The 22,427-nt window shown below is 39.9% G+C and overlaps 1 protein-coding gene across 3 annotated transcripts; it reads right to left on the reverse strand.

The window, feature by feature from the left end:
• Window positions 1-4,329: 4,329 nt before the first annotated feature.
• fyb1b (FYN binding protein 1 b) lies at window positions 4,330-19,511 on the reverse strand. Of its 3 annotated transcripts, XM_030436668.1 has the most exons (19): window positions 19,368-19,511; window positions 14,116-15,118; window positions 10,952-11,087; window positions 10,799-10,872; window positions 10,375-10,397; window positions 10,178-10,230; window positions 8,920-9,043; window positions 8,112-8,271; window positions 7,833-7,953; window positions 7,271-7,290; window positions 7,039-7,111; window positions 6,776-6,856; window positions 6,275-6,315; window positions 5,973-6,048; window positions 5,752-5,848; window positions 5,418-5,580; window positions 5,251-5,284; window positions 5,116-5,147; window positions 4,330-5,006 (listed from the first exon to the last, which is right to left on the reverse strand). In XM_030436668.1, exons 1-19 carry the CDS (start codon window positions 19,368-19,370, stop codon window positions 4,984-4,986), a joined length of 2,337 nt encoding a protein of 778 aa, XP_030292528.1. In that variant the 5' UTR covers window positions 19,371-19,511; the 3' UTR covers window positions 4,330-4,983. The 3 variants fall into 3 exon arrangements, 2 of the variants coding, with proteins under 2 accessions (XP_030292528.1, XP_030292530.1); XM_030436670.1 differs by lacking the exon at window positions 6,776-6,856; XR_003986267.1 differs by lacking the exons at window positions 4,330-5,006; window positions 5,116-5,147; window positions 5,251-5,284; window positions 5,418-5,580; window positions 5,752-5,848 and having other exon boundaries at window positions 6,759-6,856.
• Between the last annotated feature and the right edge of the window lie 2,916 nt (window positions 19,512-22,427).

Raw genomic sequence — 22,427 nt, forward strand, 5'->3', positions numbered from 1 at the left:
CTGAGTGAATTACTGAAAATTCCTTACAAAGTAAAATGTCTAACTTCATGCCACTTGGGTATATTTACTTTTAAAGACATATCACTATCTTAAATTATTGAAATAAGACACATTTTGTGTGAGTGAGTTACATGTTGCAACATGAAAAGTATTAAACATTTTGTGCAGTCACTTACCAATCACAATTATAATGCATTAGCATGTATCACATAATGCTATAATGTGGAGTTTCATAATCAAGGTGATAATATTATACAACACACAAGAGTATTGAGGCAACACTTCTGTCCACACTGCACTTTCTACTACTGGTCCCTGACCCCAATCCTGGGATTGCAGCTAAACTAGGCCAGGATTACAACCATGCTCTTCCCCCAGGCTCATCTCCTACTGAAGGACAGATACACAACACACACCTGTTCTCAAAAAATATCTGTACTACAAGGTGTTCTGTCTCTGCAATTATCTCTTGCATTGTTCTAAAGACATTCTTGATTACATATTAATCTGTCTGATGTTCTTTTCGATTGAAGGATTAAGGGTAACACAAATAAAATTTAAAAAAAAACACCAATGACACAAGAACACTGATTCCATGAAAAATAATTTTCCTGTTTATTAAGTTTGGAACATAGTGACTCAGATCCACAGATGCTTCATTTCAGGATGGTGTCAGAATTTGCTGTAGAGAGGATAGACAACAAGAGGGAACAACATGTAAGTAAGTAATTTTGTGGACATTATTCTGAAATGTGTGGTGCCTCATGAGAATAAACAGCAACAAAAAAAGTGTTTGTGTGACAAGCAGCTAGAGCGACAGAGACAAAGAGTGTGTGGTCCTGTGTTACCTTCAGACAGTTGTTTGTAAATGCGCTCCTGCTCCTCTCTGGCCTTCTTCTCTGCTTCCTCAACCCTCCTCTCCTCCTCAGCAATGGGCTTTAGGTAGTCTAGACAAGAATAACAACCAATATTTCAGAACAAACACTGAACATTGCAAAAGCGTCTTTCCCCTGACTGTATATCAGACCGGGTTTCTGAGAGGTTTAATCAAGATGCAAATCTTTGGTCTGAATTGGGCTTATGTTTATTGGACTTGAAAGCTTATATGAGGCTTTTCAAACATGTGACGCAGTAGCAGAAGAAAGGTCAAATTTACCAATAAGCAAGGCAACTAAAAACTGATTCATTCTGTCCATCCATGCCAGCAACAGTGGGACCAGGAAGTTGCCCATTTTCTGTCATTCACATAAGGTGCATTTCCTTAACATTCAACATGCAAATAAACTTAATCTTGATAAATGCCATATTATATGCCAAATTTAAAGACCCTCTACAAAATCAGATTCTGAGGATTGCAGGTTGCCACTGGTGTTAAATGATGGGCCCACAATCCCCTGTATTTCACTCACTGGTTTTAAGGTCAAGGTGAACTTGCTTTGAGAGGTAACCTTAGTCAATAAGAAAAAGCTATTTCATCAGCTTATCCTCTGTAGGTTTTAAAAGGGTGATTCTCTACTTGTTACATAGCTTAAATTGGCAAAGTAACTTGTCTGTATTATAAGAAAAAGTGCGAGTTGCATTGCAGCGTCGTAATAGCCTTTGACATGACTCATTGCAGACATTTTGACTTGCCTTTGTAGGAAAAGCAAAGGTGATAATTACAACATTAACAATGGCTATGTTGTATCTGAGAGTCCCAGTAAGTCAGAAACGTAGGAATTAAATGAAGCGGCTAAATGGCATTAAATCTCCATTAATCTTATCATATACTGCCCGCTAATCTATGAAGTAACTTGACAAGGGCAGATGCATCTAAAAGCCCTTGAAATTGACAGATACTGACAGATACACTCTGTGGCGCATGCGCAGACTTACCAAACCTCTGTTTGCCATAGAAGACGCCGAGCAGCAGGGCAGACCACCTGGCCGTCTGAAATAAAAGTGATTTCAGTATGTTAACTATTGACACAACTCCTAACCAGCTGAACGAACAGCCATGCCAGCAAGCTGTTGACGAAAATTATACTTTAATCTTAATGTTTAAGATTTCCACTTCACTGATGTGTCACTTTTAAACACTAACGTTAGCCTACTGATTTTAGCTAACAGACAAGCACCTTTATGATTTATTTAACAGCTCTGTCTCTAACAAACCAGTGTGGTCACTGTTCAATAAAGTAGTGCTGGACACAAGCACACTCACTTACATTAGTTAAGTTACATTAGCCATGACAGGGACAGGGGCGAAGTTCACGTTTCCCTCTGACCCTTAACGCCAACTAACATATTTAGCTGTTAACTACAATGCCATACTGGAGTCACTGTGGCCCACCATCTACTAATGATGAACACCGACTTTGAATGAGGCATGTAAGGAAGACGCTCCCGAAGTCACAGCAGTCCTTCAGAGTAAGGTTCACCTGTGCAGCCTCTCAATGTCACTGCAGTGCTAGCAAACATAAGCTAGCTAACATGCTAATGTTACTAGAACAACTACTAGGCGGAATTTTCGCCGAGAGAAAGGCTGGCATTTGACAAATCTGTCCTTTGGTTACATTATCATGATAACCTCGGTAAAAGTTTGTTTGAGATAAATAATATTGTGTTATTACCTTGATGAGCGGCGACACTGCGACTGGAGGAACCATTGTGAAGCGAGGAAGTGACTTCCGGTCCAGAGCGGAAGTCGTTTTTTTATTCTTTTTTTTTTATTGATACGAGAGGAAAGTTAGTTAAAGAAACGTGAGCAAAGTTTAACAGTCAGAAAAACTAAATTTCCTCAATCATAACATATGCATTGTTTTGTCTTTTATATTTATATCTGCCGTGGTCACTGTTAACAATGGACTAAGCAACAGACATGAGAATTACAGAGAGGACTCAACAGCCGCAGAAGGTAATGAAGCCTGAACATAGTTAGCGTATAGATACAATTAGCAAAACGAATACATTAAAACTATTAGTATGTATTTATGTAGAAATTGTTGGTAACTGTTGATATGTGTAAAATAAGTGAGTGTAACCAGACAAAATAGGCTATATATATATATCAATATCCAGTATCATATTACTCAAATATGGGTAATATTGATAAATATTTCAGGAAGAGAGTCAGTAAGCTGTAATACTCCATCCAGAATTCATGTTCATACTTTGCATTAAAATGCATCTAATCAATTCTTATGCCAGACACTTTTTATAGCGTCATATCAAAACCATTCAGGTGCACTGCTAGAGAGTTTAACTAACCTTTAAACAACTCAAACACAAAAAATTACTATAATCCTGGGCATGTTTCAGGGCCCAAATGCATTCACTATTTTCCTCACCCAATGGCACACCTGAATTCCTTTATGTAATGTATGTTTATGTCACTCATTTAGTCATAATTTACCACCTTCAGCCCAAACTGTGACACCACCCCCAAGTGGATACAAGCAGAGATGCATCTGACAGCAGTAAAGCGGAAGAAAATGTCCATCGCATCAAAACCAAAAAGATATTCACATGGAAAAGACATGTAAGAAACTAGTATTTGGAAAATGTTTTTAATTTTCAAGAAATCATTGATTATCAAAATAGTTTGTGGTTAATTTTGTGCTGACCAACTAATGATATATTACAAGTAAATGTTACATTTAGTAACAGTTGGGTCGATGCGCCAAACATTGTTCTAAGGTTTTATTCCTATCTCTATGGTAGCCTATTGTTTCAATAACCTGACAGTGACATAGCCTCATCTAACTGATAGCAAATAATGGAACTTGAAATCAAAATCCATAGTGAAAAATTGCAATTGTTGCAGTTTCTGATGGCTGCCACTAGATGTTACTGTTGATGTTACTGCTTCCCTTCTTCCTCTTAAATTGCTCAAGATTTTGCTGCTGATTCCAGATGAAATTAATGGTTAAGAATTTAACAGATTTAAAGTATATTAACCAACAATCGAGAGGTAATCAATAACGAAGTCAGTATTTTATGTTGTGTTTTTGTGTAGTTTGTCATTCAAATAACTTTACTTTATCCGTTCCTTAACACTTGATGTGGCTGTCTCTGATTTTGCATCAGACACAGACCATGTCACTGGTTCAAACAGTTTTCTAATGGAAAAAGGTCCAATATAATTCATATATCATCAATGATTAACCGATAATTGCTTGAACTAAGAAAACTGCTCAAAATTTGCCTACCTAATTGAAAATGGTCTCCTTTTAGCCGTACTCACATCATACACCTGCACTCGCTATCATTCAAGTTTACAAGCAAAACCCAACAATACAAAGTATTGTGCATGTTATTGTGAGATGTACTCATGGAAACTATGCACTCTAAAGCAGACAGGCCTTTACTTTAACAACAGAACCAAAAAAATCAAACAAATTCTTTTACTCCCCAGTTGTATGAATTTATGTCATAAATGTATGTACAGTATTTTAGCGGCACCAGAGCTCGCTTAGGAGGAGTTTAGCACATAGCAATGGCGTATACAATACATATGGTATCATATCATGGACATTATTTGAAAACAGAATAGCAAGTAATGTTTAAAACTTTAGATCAGACATGGAGCTAGTCTTATAAAATTGCACAGTAGAAGCTTACATGTAAATAGAGTGCTTTGTAGCTTCTGAAGGCAGTCCAAAAGAGCCAAAGAATGAAGAAAACAGAAAAACAGATATATGCAAATACTGTTGTTTAAACAAATGTTTTCCATTTTGAGATATTGCAAGTAATTTTTTTGAAGCATCGAAATTTGATATGATGACATTGCTCAATGGAATTTGAACTAGCCTGACGTTATCATCACCCACATGTCCAATTTATTTAGCTAGTTCTAATTTTGAGTGATAAATAATGAAGTGAAATATTCTAAATATAAGGTCAACCATAAGCAACTCCCAATGTACTGTGTGTCATCAGTGGACAAAATAAATAACATGAACAACAATCATTGTAAAAAATGAACTCAGTGCAGGATGTTTCTCAATCGTTGTCATAGATGCAATCTGAAAGAAAACATAGCATTGATTAAAGGTTGTGATTTAGGTCCAATGTGTTGATATATACAAATTATATATTTACATGAAGGACGAAAGATTTACTGGAATAACATACCATCGCCAATATCATCGTAGATATCACCATCACTGTGAACGAGAAGCAAATGATCAGTACCGACAGTACATTGTTAAATCTCTCCTTATAGTGTGTGAGTGTGCGTACTAATGTGTAAATGCTTGCTGAACTTACTCTGAAACAATGTGGCTGGTCGAAACATAACCAACTGTAAAATAAGTGCAGATGTTAGATGGATGGACGGTCCAATGTCGTGGTGCAATGAATGAAACAGCAGTCGTCAGGGAATCTTAAATACATGTGCTGAATTATTTTCTTAATAGCAAGCAGCGGATACTCACACTTGCCCTCCTCGTTCCGACAGACCAGTTTGTTATCCACGGCTTTAACAATGACGTCAAGGGTTTCTCCTGCTTTGACTGGAAGCTCTTTCCCACTCCACTTCTTATTAGTGAGCGTCGGGCTGATGGTCACCTGATACAACACCTGTATCTCCCCTTCATACTGAGAGAGAGTGAAAAATGACATCGTGTGAGTATGAAAAAATATTCATTTGACATTCTTGACTGCACAAAATAATGTTTGGAAAAAAGATATAATTGATAGTGTTTCAAATTAAATTTTTAGCACTATAGAGCTGTTAAACATGCTAAAAGACATAATGGAAAGACAAACTTTAAACTTTTTCCTGAATTCCTTCTCCTCTTTCTCAAGCTTCTTCTGCTTCTTTGGGTCCATCTCTTCCTTGTTTTTGCCTTTAAAAGTTGGAAGACTGGAGAGCAAGAAACAAAAATTAAGTGAAATATCTAAAGGTTCTGTAGTTGATGCAAATCTTGGATCGAAATTGTTGAGAATTATTGTCAGGTGATCATGTTTTAAGGTTGATGTAATTGTACCTGCTGAGGGGAGGAAGAGGAGGCACATTTTGCGAATCAACATCATCGTAGATTTCCTCATCAATTGCTGGATGATCTGGGGAAGTACATGGGAGAAATCAGTGATGTGAAGTTTCAAACTTTGATACCTGATGTAAACGTTCATCCTGAGGGGGCACAAAAAACGACTAGCAACATAAATTTATGAAAGAGTATGCTTTCCAATAGTCAGTATGGATATTCAAAGCACACATCGTCTTGTTTTTGATGGATAAGACAGAAGAAAATCCAAGGAAGGACAATATTATCACAGTAGGTGGTACCTGAATTCCCATCTGCAGTAAACTGGCTGGGTGGAGGCACTCTGGCACAACAGAAGAAAAATTCTTAAAATGTTACATAGTTTATATTATTAATTAAAAGTGTGTTAATAATATTCAAGCCCATGATTCGGCCCAAATTAATAATCATATTCATGAATTACAACACATTTTAATTAGTATACTTGTTAAAACTTGCTTTCGACAGTGTTAGCAGAGGATGCCTTTGATTTTCTGATTAAGTAAACAGCCACACAGTTACAGACATGCAAATGACTGGATTAGATTAAAGATTAGAGATTAAAAAACACAGATAATCAGCCGCACTGATTGCAACCACAGGAAAGAGCGCTTAGATTTCAAATTGCGAATTAACATCCCTTAGTGTGATTTAGTAAGACGTGAAGGGGTTGATTTGCTGTGAGGCAAGGACGGCTAAAAGTTAGGGATTAAACACAGTGTACAGTAGATCTGTGGTCAGTCTTACTACTGAGTGTATTTTACACTTTAGTGCTGGCAGGACGTCTGGCCCGGTCAAACATCCGCAGGAAGCCACGCGGCTTCGTAGGAGAAGAGTCCAAGGGACTAAAGAGCCAACCGAGGATGAAAAGATCTGCATTTCTTTTGTGTTTACTTGAATATTTCCCTTGTATACATTTGACTTGAATTCAGTGTTTGTTGTATTTTTTAAAAGAGTTCAGGCATATTGTAATGAAACTTTTAATTCCCCATCTACCCATGTTGTAAATAAAGGAATCAGCTCCCACCTGACTTCCAGGTTTGGATCAACAACATCATCATATATTTCTCCTCCCTCTCCCGGTAGCGGAGGTAATACAACTGCAGGACAAAAGCAGAAACTTTATGTAATTGTTCACGTTTTATCATCCCGACATTTACTGGATCCAAGATTGTAACTGAATATAATGAAATAATCAATAATGATAATATATATAATGATTAAATGATTATAATTTCTTTAAATAATTTTAAGCATACCTCCTGGTCCTTTCATCCCACTGTAGAGAGAGAAGAGTTTGATATGGACATTAAAACATTTAGTAAACTTTAATTTCTCATAGACTGGAGAAATGTGAAATGAGTTAAACAGAGCATTTCCACCACATATGGAAGATATAACCTGTAAATTATTGAGCATCAGGGCTGCTTTTTCCAAACCTTTTGACAGAGGCAAGCTAGCTGTTTCCCTTTGTTTCCATTCCTTGTGCTGAGCTAAGCTAACCAGCATTTGGCTGTAGGTGTTTATCCAACAAACGAGTATCAATCTGATCATCCAACTATTGCCGAGAAGGGTAATCGACATATTCCATAAAACTATTTATTCTGTTAAGATTTTGGATCAAAGCGAGAACAGAATACCATACCATATATATAAGAGACGGACAGAAGATATGATTGTGTGGTGGGTTTTTCCTATTGGCAGTTTTCTAATGAGGGACAATACTTCTGGGCCCAGTGGCTCCTACCATTTCACTTGTCCTTGTCTCCATTCTTACAACTTTTCTGGGAATCAGATTGTATGATTAGAGATTTTTGGTACCTGTTGTCAGAGGAGGCCACATCGATGTCATCGTATACCTCGGGGTCGTACGCCTGCTGAGCTTTACGATTCTTCAGCGTGTTGAAGTCAATTTCCACTGAAGTTGTCTTCACATAACCAACTGTTAGAAACAAACACCAGAGAAATTAATCTAATAGATGGAACAAAAAATAAGGTTGAAAGGTGTAATTCAAGTCTTGTCATGCATTTACAGATGTAAGCAAGGTGAAGTACGACAAGTAAACGCCAATCATATGGGGAACAAAGACATGAGCTTACTGGATCCATCCTGCGTCCGTCCCAACCATTTCCCCTCTGGGTTGCCTTGGACACGGATGATGTCCAGGCTGTCTCCCTGCTTCAGAGCAAGGTCAGTCTTACTGCCACGGCAATCCACACGAGCCTTCCCTTGGTGGATGGTCTCCAGGGTTCCAACCAACTAACACATGTATGAAAACACACACATACAAAACTTTAACAGGTCAAGATATTTGTCACTTTTTTCTAGAGCTACAAAAACATGTAAGTAACAAAAAAATAAGAGCAGATGAAGTCTATTCATGTGTGCAAAATGCGCTGTACGATAATAAATAATGGATGTAAGAGGCGTGTGACAGCAGTGTTATACATGTCATTGTTAAGAAGTCTGGGATATACACCTGTTCCTGAGTCGTTTATTAAGCATTATTCATGTGCTGGGGGATTTTTAGCTTAGTGTAGCTTAGCTTAACTTAGGTTAGCATTAAGACTGGAAAAACACACTTCTGGTAAACCAAAATCTTGTCTTTTATGTTTGTGTAAAAGATTAAACAAATGGGCGATACCGTGCTAATTGATGACCTTTACATTAGATTTTTTTTACATTTAGACAAAGCTAGGCTAGCAGTTTCCCCCTGCGTTATTATGCTAAGCTAAGCTAATCAGCTGCTTGCACTTGCTTCATATATGTAGCATACACCACTAAGAGTGGTATTGATTGTTTCATCTTCCTTTCGGCAGGAACGTGAACAAGCATGTCCCCGAATGTCGGTCTACTCCTTCGAGGTGTAATAGCCAGTTCAACAGAATTTCAGGCTTTCTCACTCACTTTAAATTTCTTTCTGGCTTCTTGCTCCTTCTTCTCACGTTCCTTCTGCTCCTTCTTCTCAGCCTCCAGTCGTTTTTTCTCCTCCTTGTCGTCTTTCACCTTGTCTTTTTGTTCCGCCGCTTCCCTTTTGAAAGCAAGACAGAGAGAGAGCACCAGAAAGTTTGAAGTAGAGAAAAAAAAGTCTAAGTTGTGAGCGATTTGATTGATAAACAAAAGCATTTACAAGAGGCAGCTTACTCCGTGGCAGTGTACCTGACACTTTGCACTATTTGACTATTGGGCAGTAAGAGTATTCATTTATTTAGATTTTCAATTATGGTAAATATCACAGTATCTTAGCCTAAGCCAATTTGCAGTACATCACAATACAGGACTTCTAAAAATACGAAACACAGACAATATATTACAAAAAATAAATAAAGAGTTTTTCAAGTTTTAGCAATCTGAGGAAATACACCCAATCACCCCCAACTACATGACTGATATCCACTTAGAAGCTATTTCAGCTTGAATTTAAAATTATCTCAGTTGTTCTTCTGCTTCTCTATTTTCATCAATTGAAAGTACAGCCAAGTGAGAATGAATGACCTCATGTAGTGTTGCAAAACAACCACCAGAGAGTAGTATCAGTATTATAAACAGAGATTGAGACTCTTACATTAGTGCCTGTGCAGATGATGACTTAAGAGAGGTATTATTTCATGAAATCTATGGACAAAACCCTGAAATATTTTGGTGCTCTGATGAGCAGAAGCTGGAGTGGTTGTTTAATTTTAATGAGTTTAAAACTGCTAGCTTTATCTCTCAAGCCTGGAAAAGACGACAGGTACATTTGTTTAATTAATTTTTGATGTGCTGATGATATTGTGCTGATCCAGTTGTGCTCTGGATCTGGTTTGGTTCTTTCTTTTCTTTTTTGGTGTCCTATAAGCCCATGCGGGCTGGGCATACAAAGTATGCATGACACAATAATAAAAGTAATTAATTAATTCATTCATATATATGTATTAATTGTATATAAATCAAATAAACCATTAAAAATGTTATATTGAATTGTATATTGAAATGATTGAAGAATACACTGTACAGCCACAGCATTAGACATGAATATAAATAAACATAGTGCAAAGAGCTCCACTAGTCCATGCATACATATAAATACATTAACAATTTGGAATCTAAATCGGACTTGCAGACCGGGCAGAATCAGTGAATAGTGGGATAAACATGAAAAAGTTTAACAATAACAATATCTCACCATCGTTCATCAAGATCCTCGTACGTCTCTCCGTCATCATCATCACTTTCCTCCTGGAACAAAGAAGACATGAATAAAAGGCGTGTGCCGCACGCCTCTAGTGTTTCGATGAGCACACATGTATGCTCTTATATGAGTGTGTGCCTGCATGTGCACATGTAATTCTGTATTTATGTAAGTGTTTCAGCGTGTCTCACCTTTGCCCTCTGACTCGGGTGACCTAAAGAGAAAACAATGAATTAGCGTTACAAGAGATTTTTGTCCTTGTGGAAAAGCTGTGATCGCGATCTGACTCCCACTTCAGACTGGACTATCTGTAGTGTTTTACTTACGTCACAGAGAGCTGCTCAAACATGTTATCTCTTGTTTTTTTCTGTATTTTGTAGAACAACATGTACATGTATCAAACTAGACCGTCTAGACAGTTATCGACAGATTTAGCAAACAGCAGACAGACTAAACAGACTAATATAGTTCTTGTTATTTGTGTCTTCTTGTTAGTAAATATGGTACAAGGTTCAGCATCACACAGTCCTCTTCTGTCTTCCTGTGGTGCTAAGACTCTTGCAACATGCAGTCATGACGCATCACGTTTGATTTGAAAAGTAACTGTTACTAAACCTGCGGATGGTGGTAGTGGTGGAGGAGCATTGCTGATTTCATCAACATCATCGTAGAAGTCTTCTGTCTGGATCCTGAAAAACACATTCAGGATTTACGTTATCCATACATACAGCGTAAATCATTTGTACAGTGAGGATGTTTGTGACTCACATGGATCCAGGGTGTCTCGGGGGCAGACTAGGAAGTGCAGGCTGAGGAGGTTGACTTGGGGGCATGTGGTTGCTATGGTTACTGGGGTGAGAGGCTGGTGGAGTCGGGATGATGGGTTTCTTAAAGGTGCTAGGACCTGAAACAAAAACACATGGTGTTATAGTGTTTATATAGTGTTAAAAAGAATGTCTTCACCAATGGCCTTCAGTGTCTCACTTATGTAGCATATATGTGCAGATAAATAGTTGGATAGATGACTTTATCAGTCTCTAGAGGATAAACTAGTTCTGTTGACCAAGCGAACAAAACAAAAAAAACAAGACAAAAACAATGTGAAAACACTTATAAGTCCTGTACTGGGAATCTTATGATGAAAAATGTATATAAAAGTACTGTGTCAAAAGTGAAAGTACCCATTATAAAGCAGAAGGGGTCCTGTTGCCTTATATTACTGGAATAGAATTAGTCATCCTTTATTGAATTTATAAGCTCATCATATGCTTTGTAGTCAGGAAAGTACAGAAACTTTTAAAATGTAAACTGAAGTCTTAGCGAAATGTCGACATTAAAGATGCAATATGTAAGTATTGGCCACCTGTCAAATACTCTAAACAAATAGGGGGCAGCATATTACTAGAGTGACTGTTAAGTGCTCCTGATTAGCTGCTGCTAGCAGGTCGGCTCAGTTATCTCTGCAGGTAGCGGTCCAGACTGGGAGCTCAGAGCACCAGGGAAGTGTTAGCATTTACACCGCTAGCACAGGGGCTTCAGACCAGACAGGCCTGGGCTAGCTGGTTAGCATGCTAACTTCAGTAGATATCTCCTGAACACATTACACAGTTGTCATACAGTCATATATATTATTTGTTCTCAGTTGATAATTAAATTTTTTCATGTTTTCAACTAAAATTCTTACATATTGCACTTTTAATTTTAGAACTCAAATCCATTTTTCATATGTGGCCCTAATCGTCTTCTGTAGGAGAGTTACTAGAGGGGAAAAAAAGTAGAATATGTGCCTCAGAAATTATGTGGAGTAGAGGTATAAAGTGGCCAAATTGGATATACCCTCGTATAAGTACTTGAGTAAATGTACTTACATTCCACCACTGCTCAGGAGCCAACAATTTACCTCTCTAAAAGACCAATCACGAGCGATTCACCAAGAAAAAAAAGCCTTATCATGTATTATAGGAAATCCTAAATCCTTAAATGTAGCGTGGCGCATAATAATGACAGAATATGCAGTATATTCAAGGCTTGAATGGGGAACAGTTAGGCTCCTGAGAAAACCAAAGGGGGCACAAGTATCTGCAAATATCAGAGTTGTTAATTTCATTCTTCTGTCTTCGATTGTGTACGTATATTTATCATGCATGCCAGCCAAAAGTCAGTCTTCACCCCTGACTGGATATCAGTTCAGGTATGTGTCCAAAGACAGAGATTCTCACTCGAAACTATCCCTGTTTGCTGGAACTTACTTCCCCATGTGGTGAAACAAACTCGGCTGTCAGAGCAGAGAGCGAAGGGGGGAGGGAAAGAGGGAAACTGGACAGGGAACTTGGCCGGGGCAAATAGAGGAACTAAGTGTGTTTCTGTGACTTTGGTCTCTTATCATGAGCTCTGAGCTACTGTGCAGTTCTGTTTAACGCGCACTAAATTTGTACAGAATGTACCAAATGCAAAATAATCTGAAGCATAAACACATCTTAAAATTGTCGGCATGAACAAAAGCTGTTTGCGCTGACGGGTCAGATAACCAAAGTAAACTGGAGGGCACACACTGCCGCCTTCACTCAAACTGCACTGACTTGTGAAGCAAGTATTTTCACACCTCTGAGCGGCTTTCACAGCGTCTGTCCAAAGTAGTCGGCTAGTGATAGAGAGGAAATGCACTTTAGAAAACAAAACAAGAGGAACCCCTTTTTTATCAGACTGCTGTCTGTTGGCTGCCCTCTGTCATTTTATCCTCGAGACAGCAAGGGCCTGGCTTAGCTTGAAGATAGTGTTGATTATCTCCAAATGTTGCTGCTTGTTTCTTTGGAAGGACATATTTTGCAGTGCTTAGTTTGCTTTGTTTGTTGCATACTTATTTGGCACTATTGCATATTGGAAACAAATGAAGTACACGCAGCCAAAAATAGTTGAAGTGTTGTGGCCACATGTGTGTCCCAGAATTACCCTAAACCCCCCCTTCTCTGTCTCAGCCTCCATTTTCCATCTGTTCACGGCAATTAAAGTCATTTCTTCGACTTGTTGGTTACTGAAAAAGTGATAAAATGTATGCTTTGATTTTGTTAGAAACAATTACCCGAGTGTCCCCGACTGTATTTAGTCAGTTAAGTTCGTTAAGTCAATATATATTTTGCAGCAGAGACCCTAGAACAATTATTCCAAAGATCTAGATATATTGACGAAAATAAATAGCTGACTTTGACACAAAGATTATAATCTGAATCAGCTTTTTTGTTAAAACCCCCAAAGCCCCCTAAACAAAAAGGAGGACATGTATTTAGTGTCTAGTCAATTAATCTAGTCATCACAAATTACATATAGACACCATCACTGGAAGAAGATTAAGTGTCTCTAACTTCAAATATGTTGCAGTTGTACTGTAACTTCTGAAGTTCAGTTAATTAATCAGTTCATTTGTTTGGATTCAATTCATTTCAATTTCAAGGCCCAAACTTCATTGATCATGAGGCAACTCTTTCATGCCTTTGTGACTGTTCACAAGAATCAATCGAGCAACTACTAATATAGGAACCCTTCAAAAGAAAGAAACTGTACATTTTTGAAGAGGTTCTGAAGTTAGGCAAGAAAATAAGTTTTAACTGAGCTCTTTACATCCTGCCAATGTAAAATTGGGAAGTTAGTGTCGCATCTAAATGAGGAACGCTTGCTTGAGTTTATTTAGGACCCTGAAAGTGTGATCACGCATCTTTGAGAGCATTACAGTAAGCCGTTATTACTTTGGTGGTGCCTGTGACTGCAACATGCAACTCTATAATGCATCGCTCCGTACTGATGACAGATTTCATCTGTGTTAATTCTGATGTATATTCACTCACTGAATTGTTGGTCGCATCTTCCCACAATCACTATTTCTTTGTAAGTTTATTGTGTCAGTATAAAACAAACCTGGTAATCCAGGACCAACTTACCATCAGAGCCCTCAGCACCTCTTTTAAAGTTCTCCAGGTTGACTTTGGGGGGTCTGTTGGGCTTGGCAGGAGCCGGGCCCAAAGCTAAAATGTTGGGGAGGGGGTTACGCTTGGGGCCTGAAGTGTCATCACCGTTAACGCTGCTGGCCTGAGGAGTAGGCTTTGGCGGCTTCTTCAAGCTAGGCTTTTTACTGGCTAATGGTTTGGGAGGAGGGACGGAGTTTGTCGCATTGAGGGGCGGTTTGTGGGCTTCATCTGCTTTCACGCCACTAACTGACTGCTCAGACTTGTCCTTATCCACGTTGAACATATTCTGAGCATTCTTGAAGTTGGTGGGGGGCTTAAAAGCGGCGCTCGCTGGAGGTAAAGGTTTGTTTGCTGTGTCCGTGTTAGCTCCTGGCATATCATCGTTTTGCTGACGTAACTTCAAAATGCTGCTGCTTGGTTTTTGTTGTAAAGGTGGTAATTTGGGTGGTGTGGAGCCAGTCGGACCCCCGCCGCTGTCTTCTTTCACCCAGCTGGGTTTGGCGGTAACTGCTGGAGAGGGTTTAGGAAAGGTGGGTTTGGAGTCTGACAGGGTGGAGCTTAGAGAGGGTTTGTTGAAAGGGGGCTTTTGTCCAGGGCCAGGAGCATGTGAAATTGGTGGCTTCAGGGGTGTTTGAAGTTTATTACCAACGAATGGTTTGCTGTTGGAGTTTGTGTCCTCCTGGGCGTTTGCGAACCTGTTGGCCAGAGCCTTGGCTTTGTTTGGCTCAGGGGCGTCTGTGTCACTTTTAGCCGATACTGTATTTTTCAGGTAATTAGGTTTAGGAGGAACATTTATCGCACTGCCTGAGAGGCTCTCCAAGACAGGTTTCTTTGACTGTATGGCCGGGCCTGAGGAGAGGGTAGGGTGCAAGGGCTGTTTGATGCGTCCAATCGTCGGTGTGGAAGAAGACTCGTCAGTGCTACCCCCGGCTGACTGGAAGCGAGCCAGCATGGCCTTCACGTCAGCTTTGTTGGCCTGGAAAGAGCAGAGGGTGACGAGAAGGTGAGTTAATCACCAAAATTCAAAAAACTAAATTGAAAATAAAATACGTATGTGAACGCTGTAATATGAAATGATTTCTAGTCCTAAAACAGAAACAGAAACTACTGGATAAAAGAAAAAAGAGGAATTAAAGGAAAAAAGATGCAAACCTCACTAGACAGACTTAAAAGTTCACAAAGGAACAGAAAGTTGCCAGTTGTCTGTGTGTCTGTTATCCACAGCGAAATGTTTGAACCACCCAGGGTTGGTGTTTATAAGCCTCAATCATAAAATAAACATAATACATCCATTTCCTTTTGTGTTTGTGTTCGGTTTTGACAAGAGGTAAATACTCTCATCACCTCCTAGACTGCACAAAACAGGACCCTCCCATAATATATATATATGACAGAAATTATTTCATCCCTTAAAGGTCCAATGTTGAGGATTTACTTGCAACTAGCAATGATGTTGCAGATTGTGACCAGCTAGGTACCACTCTCCCATCTTCCTTTACAGTGGCTCCTTAAAACGCAGGAAAAAAAAACATAAATGAACCCCACCAGACGACACAATACACTGGTGTGCCTGCTCAGATTTGCCGTTTTCAGGAAAGAGTTTTTGGCGAAGGTGATAGAGACCCTTATAAAACCTGGCTACACGATGTATGCCTTTAGTGAAATGCGATTGGTGAGTCAGACAAAACAATGAGAAACAGCGGTGACCACAGTGTTATGCTAATTCCTGCATTAGGGTAACTCGAAGGGGACTCACTGTCTCAGATTCAGAAATGCAAGAGTTTTTCCAAGCACCATTAGATAAGATAAGTCCTGTATTCTGGCTAACATAGGTCCTTTTATTTGTCAGATGAAAAGCTCTTTTCCATTTCATTTAAACTATGGCAGTTATTTGGGTTAACGTTGCCTCCAGAGATGAGAACTGGGAAGCAAATTCATGTACAGGAGTGAAAACATTTACTACTGAGCAATCAACTAACATACAGTGGTTCGTCACTGCAGGTAGCGGCTATGTGAAGACCTCAGACCGCAGTTTGTATTGACTTTGTATTAGCTTATCTTTGTTATAGACACACAGGTTAATTATAAACGGTATGCATATCCACCAGTGTAGGTAAACAAAGGGTACTTTTGTGAGGTATTATCTGTTGAAGAAGTGAGTTCACAGTATGCCTGTTTTGAGGTTGAATTAGACTCAGCTACACAATGGTTTATGTTGTGTTGCTGATCTGTTTTTGTTTGCATCACACTGAAAACGAGTCTACAGAAATATCTCTGGAGTGATGCTTTTGCTATAACGTGAATAGATAACCCATTCAAACATCTGGACTCTGAAAGTCTGTTCTACGAGCACCAAATGTTGGTAGAGCTGCATCAGTACCTCCTCAGCACATCCATAATGTGTCCAAAATAGCCGATAGGACGCAGTATCATGCGACTGTGTCACATTGGAGTGAACAGGCAGCTGCCACACCTATTTTAATGAGGTTGTTTTAACTCAGTGGCACTATACTGGACCAGGAAGTGGAGATAAGAACAGGTAAGGGAAACCTGTACAACGGAAAGTACAAATGTATAAAGCTAAATGGGAAGTGCAGTGAACGTCAGATCTAATTTGTATTTCATCCAGTGACACCCAGTTAATGATTGTATAAACACTGAGGCATGCAGTTACCAGTACAGAAAAGAGGCGACTGTGTGTGACTAGAATGATCTCAGTATGATGTTTGTGATAGTGAAAAAGCCGAGTCAAGCGTATTTGTATAGCCTGATATCACACATAGTTTGGTCTCTCAGTCAGCTCTTGAATCTGTACAGATATGTGGAATAGAGATTCCAGATTCTTGTCTTCTTTTGACACCTGTCTCTTAACAAGATATGTTACTGATGATATGATACGCTGACTGTTTCTGGCTGTAGTGTTTCAGATGAAAGTGCTGTGGTGCTGCAAGGAAGCTGTGGGAAAGATAATGGTTTTGGTTAAATATTGACAAAGATGATCAACCAGGGACCTTTTAAAGCCTTAAAGGGGCTCTGTGGAACTTCTGTGCTGTGATGGGGGCCAGTTGTTTATGTGAGCAGACTCTTTACAAACATTAGCTACTGTTGCTCTCTGTCATCGAATGGAGGGCAGCACTTCGACGAAGTGCTCCGGGGTGTGCATGAAGTCGCATCCTTGGTGACTGTCGTGGAAAATCCTTCATGAATCTTCATGAAGAAATCCACAGTCCAGCAAAATTAAACAACTCAATCTAATCGTCCATAGACTTGTCCAGTCATCCATCCATCATCCAAGATATGGCTAAAACTGCTCCAGTTTGAGCGTCTGACATATAAAGAAGCATTAATGTAACCCAGAGGCAATGTATTCACCCATAGGTTGGCTAAATAGCATACTTGGCATGTGAATGGACGGTGGAGAAATGGATAATGTTGGTGGATCAGGTTTGTACGTTTTTTGTACTGTTTTAATCCACCGTGAAAAATTGTCCTCAGTTGTTTCTCCTCACTGACGAAGCAACTGACAACTTTTACTTTTTACCAACTACCCCTCAAGCCATCTAAAGTTCCGTATTTGATGCTCCAAAATTAGGTTTTGGGTGGAGTGTCACTTTATTCGTGCCAGTAGCATCTTGCAGTAGGGGGCATAACAAGGCGCGTTAACACGAGGCCGGACAGGCGTCTGAATATGAAATCAGGGAAACTGAGGAAAGTTCCCCCATCACCCTTCTGTTTCTCAACCGCAGCAAACTAAAAATTACCCAATATGTTTTGCACCCGACAGTTGCAAGTGCTACTTCTGTAAATGTTTTTTGCAGTTGCAATTTGGTAAAATCCTACACATTCTGTCGAATCCTGAGAAACTGCTGAACAGGACCACAAACTAAGATCATTCAGACAGCCAATATGACCATAAAGTTCACTCAACACAGTTTCAAACATTGTAACCTTCATAAAGGTAGGATTTATGGCAGGGCTGTTGTATAAGCTGCATTTGTTTCAACCAGTTGTACCCAATAAACTGACACATTCTAGGTAGGCTTAGATGAGTTTAGTGTTCTTTTAGTGCAGTGTCACTTTTAATGTGGAAATTCATGGGGAGAAGTGAGAACCGCAGCATTGCTATGTTGGCCACATATCAACTGCTGGATAGTTTGGTGTTACCTAGCTAGTTTCCCTGATGCCGCATATAAATTAAAATGCTGATGTCTAGAGTCAAATGACCTGATGAGACTGAGAGAAGAAAGAGATCTGCTGGTAAAAGCAAAGAGGAACCATAGTTTCTATTTCCAGTGTGATGAAAAGTGGAAAGCAAAGTTGTTGCACAATCTAGTTGACATAAAACCTAAAAAAAAGTGGTGACTTTTTTTTGACACAATTTATGTGAAGAAATGTGACACAGAGCGTCTCAAATGTCCATTCATTATCTGTAGGGATGGGCGGCCTGGTTTACCCTGGACAGGTCATCAAGTCATCACAGGGCTGACACAGTTACAAACACAATCCACACTAACATTCACCCCTACTGACATTTTAGAGTCACCAGTTAACCTGGGAGGAAGCAGGAGCACCCAAAGGAAACCCACACTGACACAGGGAGAACATGCAAAGGTTTATAAAAGAAAAGAAAGGAAACTGGAAAAGGAGCAAAGAGCAGAATGGCACAGAGTGTGAGGGGCCAGTTTTCGTCTTTCATCTTCTCTAAATTATATTTTATTTTATTTTAAGCAGGTTCAAACCCAGAACCTTCTTGCTGTGAGCAACAGCGGTTACAACACCTGTTTTTACGTAATTCATGTGAAGAAATGTTGCACAAAATGCCTTGAATATCAAACATAGAATTGAATTATAATATTATCATGGGTCTAAAACATTATAAAATAATAACTAGAGCCCATAAATCACAAATGTCACTTTGTAGTCCAATTTCTGTTGAATGCAATGGTTCAATTTACGTCTGACAGCTCTTCCTCTCTATTCATACGTGGAGCAACTTGCTCAGACCGTGTCAAACTCGTGTAGAAGAATGAATCTTCACATAAGTTATGTAAAAAACAATCACGTTTACTTGACGGTGTTGTTACAAAGAAATACTCACAATATCCATTCAAAGCCTTCTGCTCATAAGTATAAAATGCTTATAACAAAGATTTACAACGGCAGCATTCTTTCAGTCCTCCGGCGTAATTGTGATCAGTTTGAGTTGCCAGTTGAGCAATACTCACCATATCTCAGACAACACTCCCAGCTGCCTCTGCTATGTCCGAGTGGTTGGTGTATAAAGTGGTGTTTGTTCAGTGTATCTGTGTGAGTTCCTGTTGTTGCCGGAGAGAGAAAGGTCCCGAGAGATAGTGAAAGAGTGTGACAAAGCATTGGGTGCGTGAGTCTGTGTTTTTAAGTGAGGGGGGGTGGGGGGGTGTATTCTCCAGTTCTGTCTGTGACATAAGCAGACTGTTTGACTACTTCCTCTCTTAGTAGTATGGGTGTTTTATGTGTGCGTGAGTCTCACAGCCTCTGTTATCTGCATGTTTTCATCTTACGGATTTGCCTATACCTGGCAAACTCCCTGCACTTTCCTGTTCGTGCGCAACAATTGATGCTCACTCACATGGATCAACAGAGAAACTATAGATGTTGCAACCTTGGCAACCATACTAAACACTGCAAATGTGGGAAGGTGATTTTGATAAAAGAAAAAAAGTGTGACATGGCTTAAAGTAACAGCAATATTAAGAAAGAACCACAGCAGACACTACAGTATAGATTCAGCACAATTATACAGCAGAGTCTACAGCCATGCTAGCAGCTCTGTGACGCTCCACTTTAGCACAGCGGTTCTAGCGAAATGCTAATGCAAGCACGGCAGCATGTTCATAATGACAGCATGCAGGGCTGCCAAGTTTCAGAAAATGACAAGAGTTAGACTTTAGTGTCATGATGCGTTCGGCCGCAACAGGGGCCAGAGCCCCCGTAACTCTGAGTCTGGACCCCTCTGTGGCCCCCCTGACAGGGAGTCTGCATTAATAATACAATGACAGATTTCTTGCAATGATTTTGTTCTGAAGGGAAAGGCAGAAATAAAGTGTCTCAGCAGTTTACTACCCAATCAAAATTGCTGAAATTGTAAACACTGCTTTGTCTGAATGAGGGATTTATCCTTTTTTCCGGGTTGTATGTGCCCCCTAACAAAAAAGGCGGCCCCAACCTGGCCCCGCTATTAAAACTGGTCTAGAACCGCCACAAGTCCAACCACAGAACGCAGGAGAACGACGAGTGGGTTTTAAATGTCGGCGCTGTTGTGTGTGAAAGATAGTTAGAGACGCCAAGACCCGCCTTACGTTGCTTCTGATTGGTTTATATTGCGTGGTGCCTTCCGTGGTTGGTTAGATTTAGGCACAAAGGACTGATGGATTAGTCTGGGATTGGTTATTTCGGTCAGTCAATCAGAGTTACTCAAACTACGGCAAGCCGCGAGGACCAAAGTTTATTATCATTAAAAAAATAAATATAGAGTATTGAATGGGAAAATATAAGCGTGAGAAATGTCAAGTGTGGTGTGTGGTGTGAGAATGGGTCAAATTGCATGCTCTGCAGCATGCATATGTTAAGCGGGTGAAATGTTTACAATGTTCATCATCTCAGTTTTGAATGTTAGCATGCTAATACTTGCAGATTAGTGCTGACCCAGAGTGAACCCAGCGCAAGGAATAACCGAGGTCAGCAGCATTCGTCCTGTAGTGGAAAGATTTGGCAAGCTTTGCTTCAGTGTCAGCATCCAGAATTGGAAAAGAAAGAATTCCTGCACCTAAAAGGTCCTTAATAGAAGTTTAATGTTACATTTATGTGTTTTGTGTTATCATCGCTAGCTAGCTAACAAGCAAGGGATGAGCTAAGATGGGGAGATACAAGTTTAATGACAAATGGTTGGAGGAAGATATGTTTCTGTGGTGGCTGGCGCCGGTGGCGTCGTTAGCCCTAGGCTAATGGGGCTAGAGCCCTGGATGTTTTAAACCTTGCCCCGGACGTTTTTTTCCGGCAAAAATTACAGTTCTTGATACAGAAATAGACACATCAAATCGCCCACTTCAGACAGTCACAACCCCTATGACTCTGGTCACAACTCTCACCCGCCCCCTTCGCCCACACGAGCCCAGACCTAACTGCACAGATCCCTGCGCGTGAGAAGTTGCCTCAACAACGTAAAAAGTAGCCCTTTTTAGATAGAAAAGGCGGCACATTTGCTCCAACGTAAGGGTGGCAATGTGCCGGCCTGTCTTTCTAAAACGGAGGCTTAATATTCCTCCTTTTCCAAAAGCCCTCTGTCTAAAACCGCGGACCGAGCCACCAAAAGGATGGGCAAATTGGCGGCATGGTGCTCTATCTATAAACTGCACAGTGGTATGTTCTCTTAACGTGGAAACAGAGTAACAGTTAGGCTAGCAGTAAAATATTGTGTTTTGTTATGAGAGTCGCAACAACAGCTTAACCTTAGTTTAATTGCAACCACATGACATAACGTTAACGTTACTTGGCTAGGCAACTGTTTAGCACAGCTGCCTGCATGACTCAGGAGCTGCCAAATAGGCTAAGCTGCTAACCAGCCGGTTTGTTTACTCATGTCACGCGAGTCTGTACATGCCCTTCCACACGTGTTGTTCCAAACAAGCTGTTAGCTATGTTAGTTTATCTTCTGTTTTAGTCCAGACAAGCAGCGCCGGGCTATCGGTTGAAGGAAAGCATTCCTCAAAATGGCAAAATAATGTTGTGTGTGTGATGTGATCAGTGTATGTACAAAGTTCCAAAACCAAACATACTTCGTCAGAATTTATGTGTGTAGAGGAATCACTTCCTCCAACTTTCGAAATAGAACATTATTTTTGGCTCCAACATTTTCGGTTTCAAGATGTATTGGAGTTGTATTAGTTGTTGAGAGAGAGGGAGACCACTACAGCGAGAGAGGATCCAGGGAGGAGAGCAGAGAGAGAGAGAGGGAACAGTCAAGGATTTAGGGAGCAAAGAAACTGGCCCAATGCAGATTATTCTCGACTTTCCTTTCACCGAATTTGGAACTCAGAGAAGACAGGACACAAAGAAGCACACAGACATTCACCAAAAATTTTCCGCGTGCACGACTTCAGCCCCTGTTCTTTTCCCCTTAGCCCCTGATGTTCTTGAATCCCAAAATCGCCCCTAGTTGGAGCTGGCTGGAAAAGCAACAGCCGTACACAGCAGCACATTATGGTACACCAAAGACTTTCTATGACACCCAGCTTTCTTTGGCATCG

The sequence above is a fragment of the Sparus aurata genome, chromosome 12 (genome assembly GCF_900880675.1).
Source record: "Sparus aurata chromosome 12, fSpaAur1.1, whole genome shotgun sequence".
Lineage (NCBI taxonomy): Eukaryota > Metazoa > Chordata > Actinopteri > Spariformes > Sparidae > Sparus > Sparus aurata.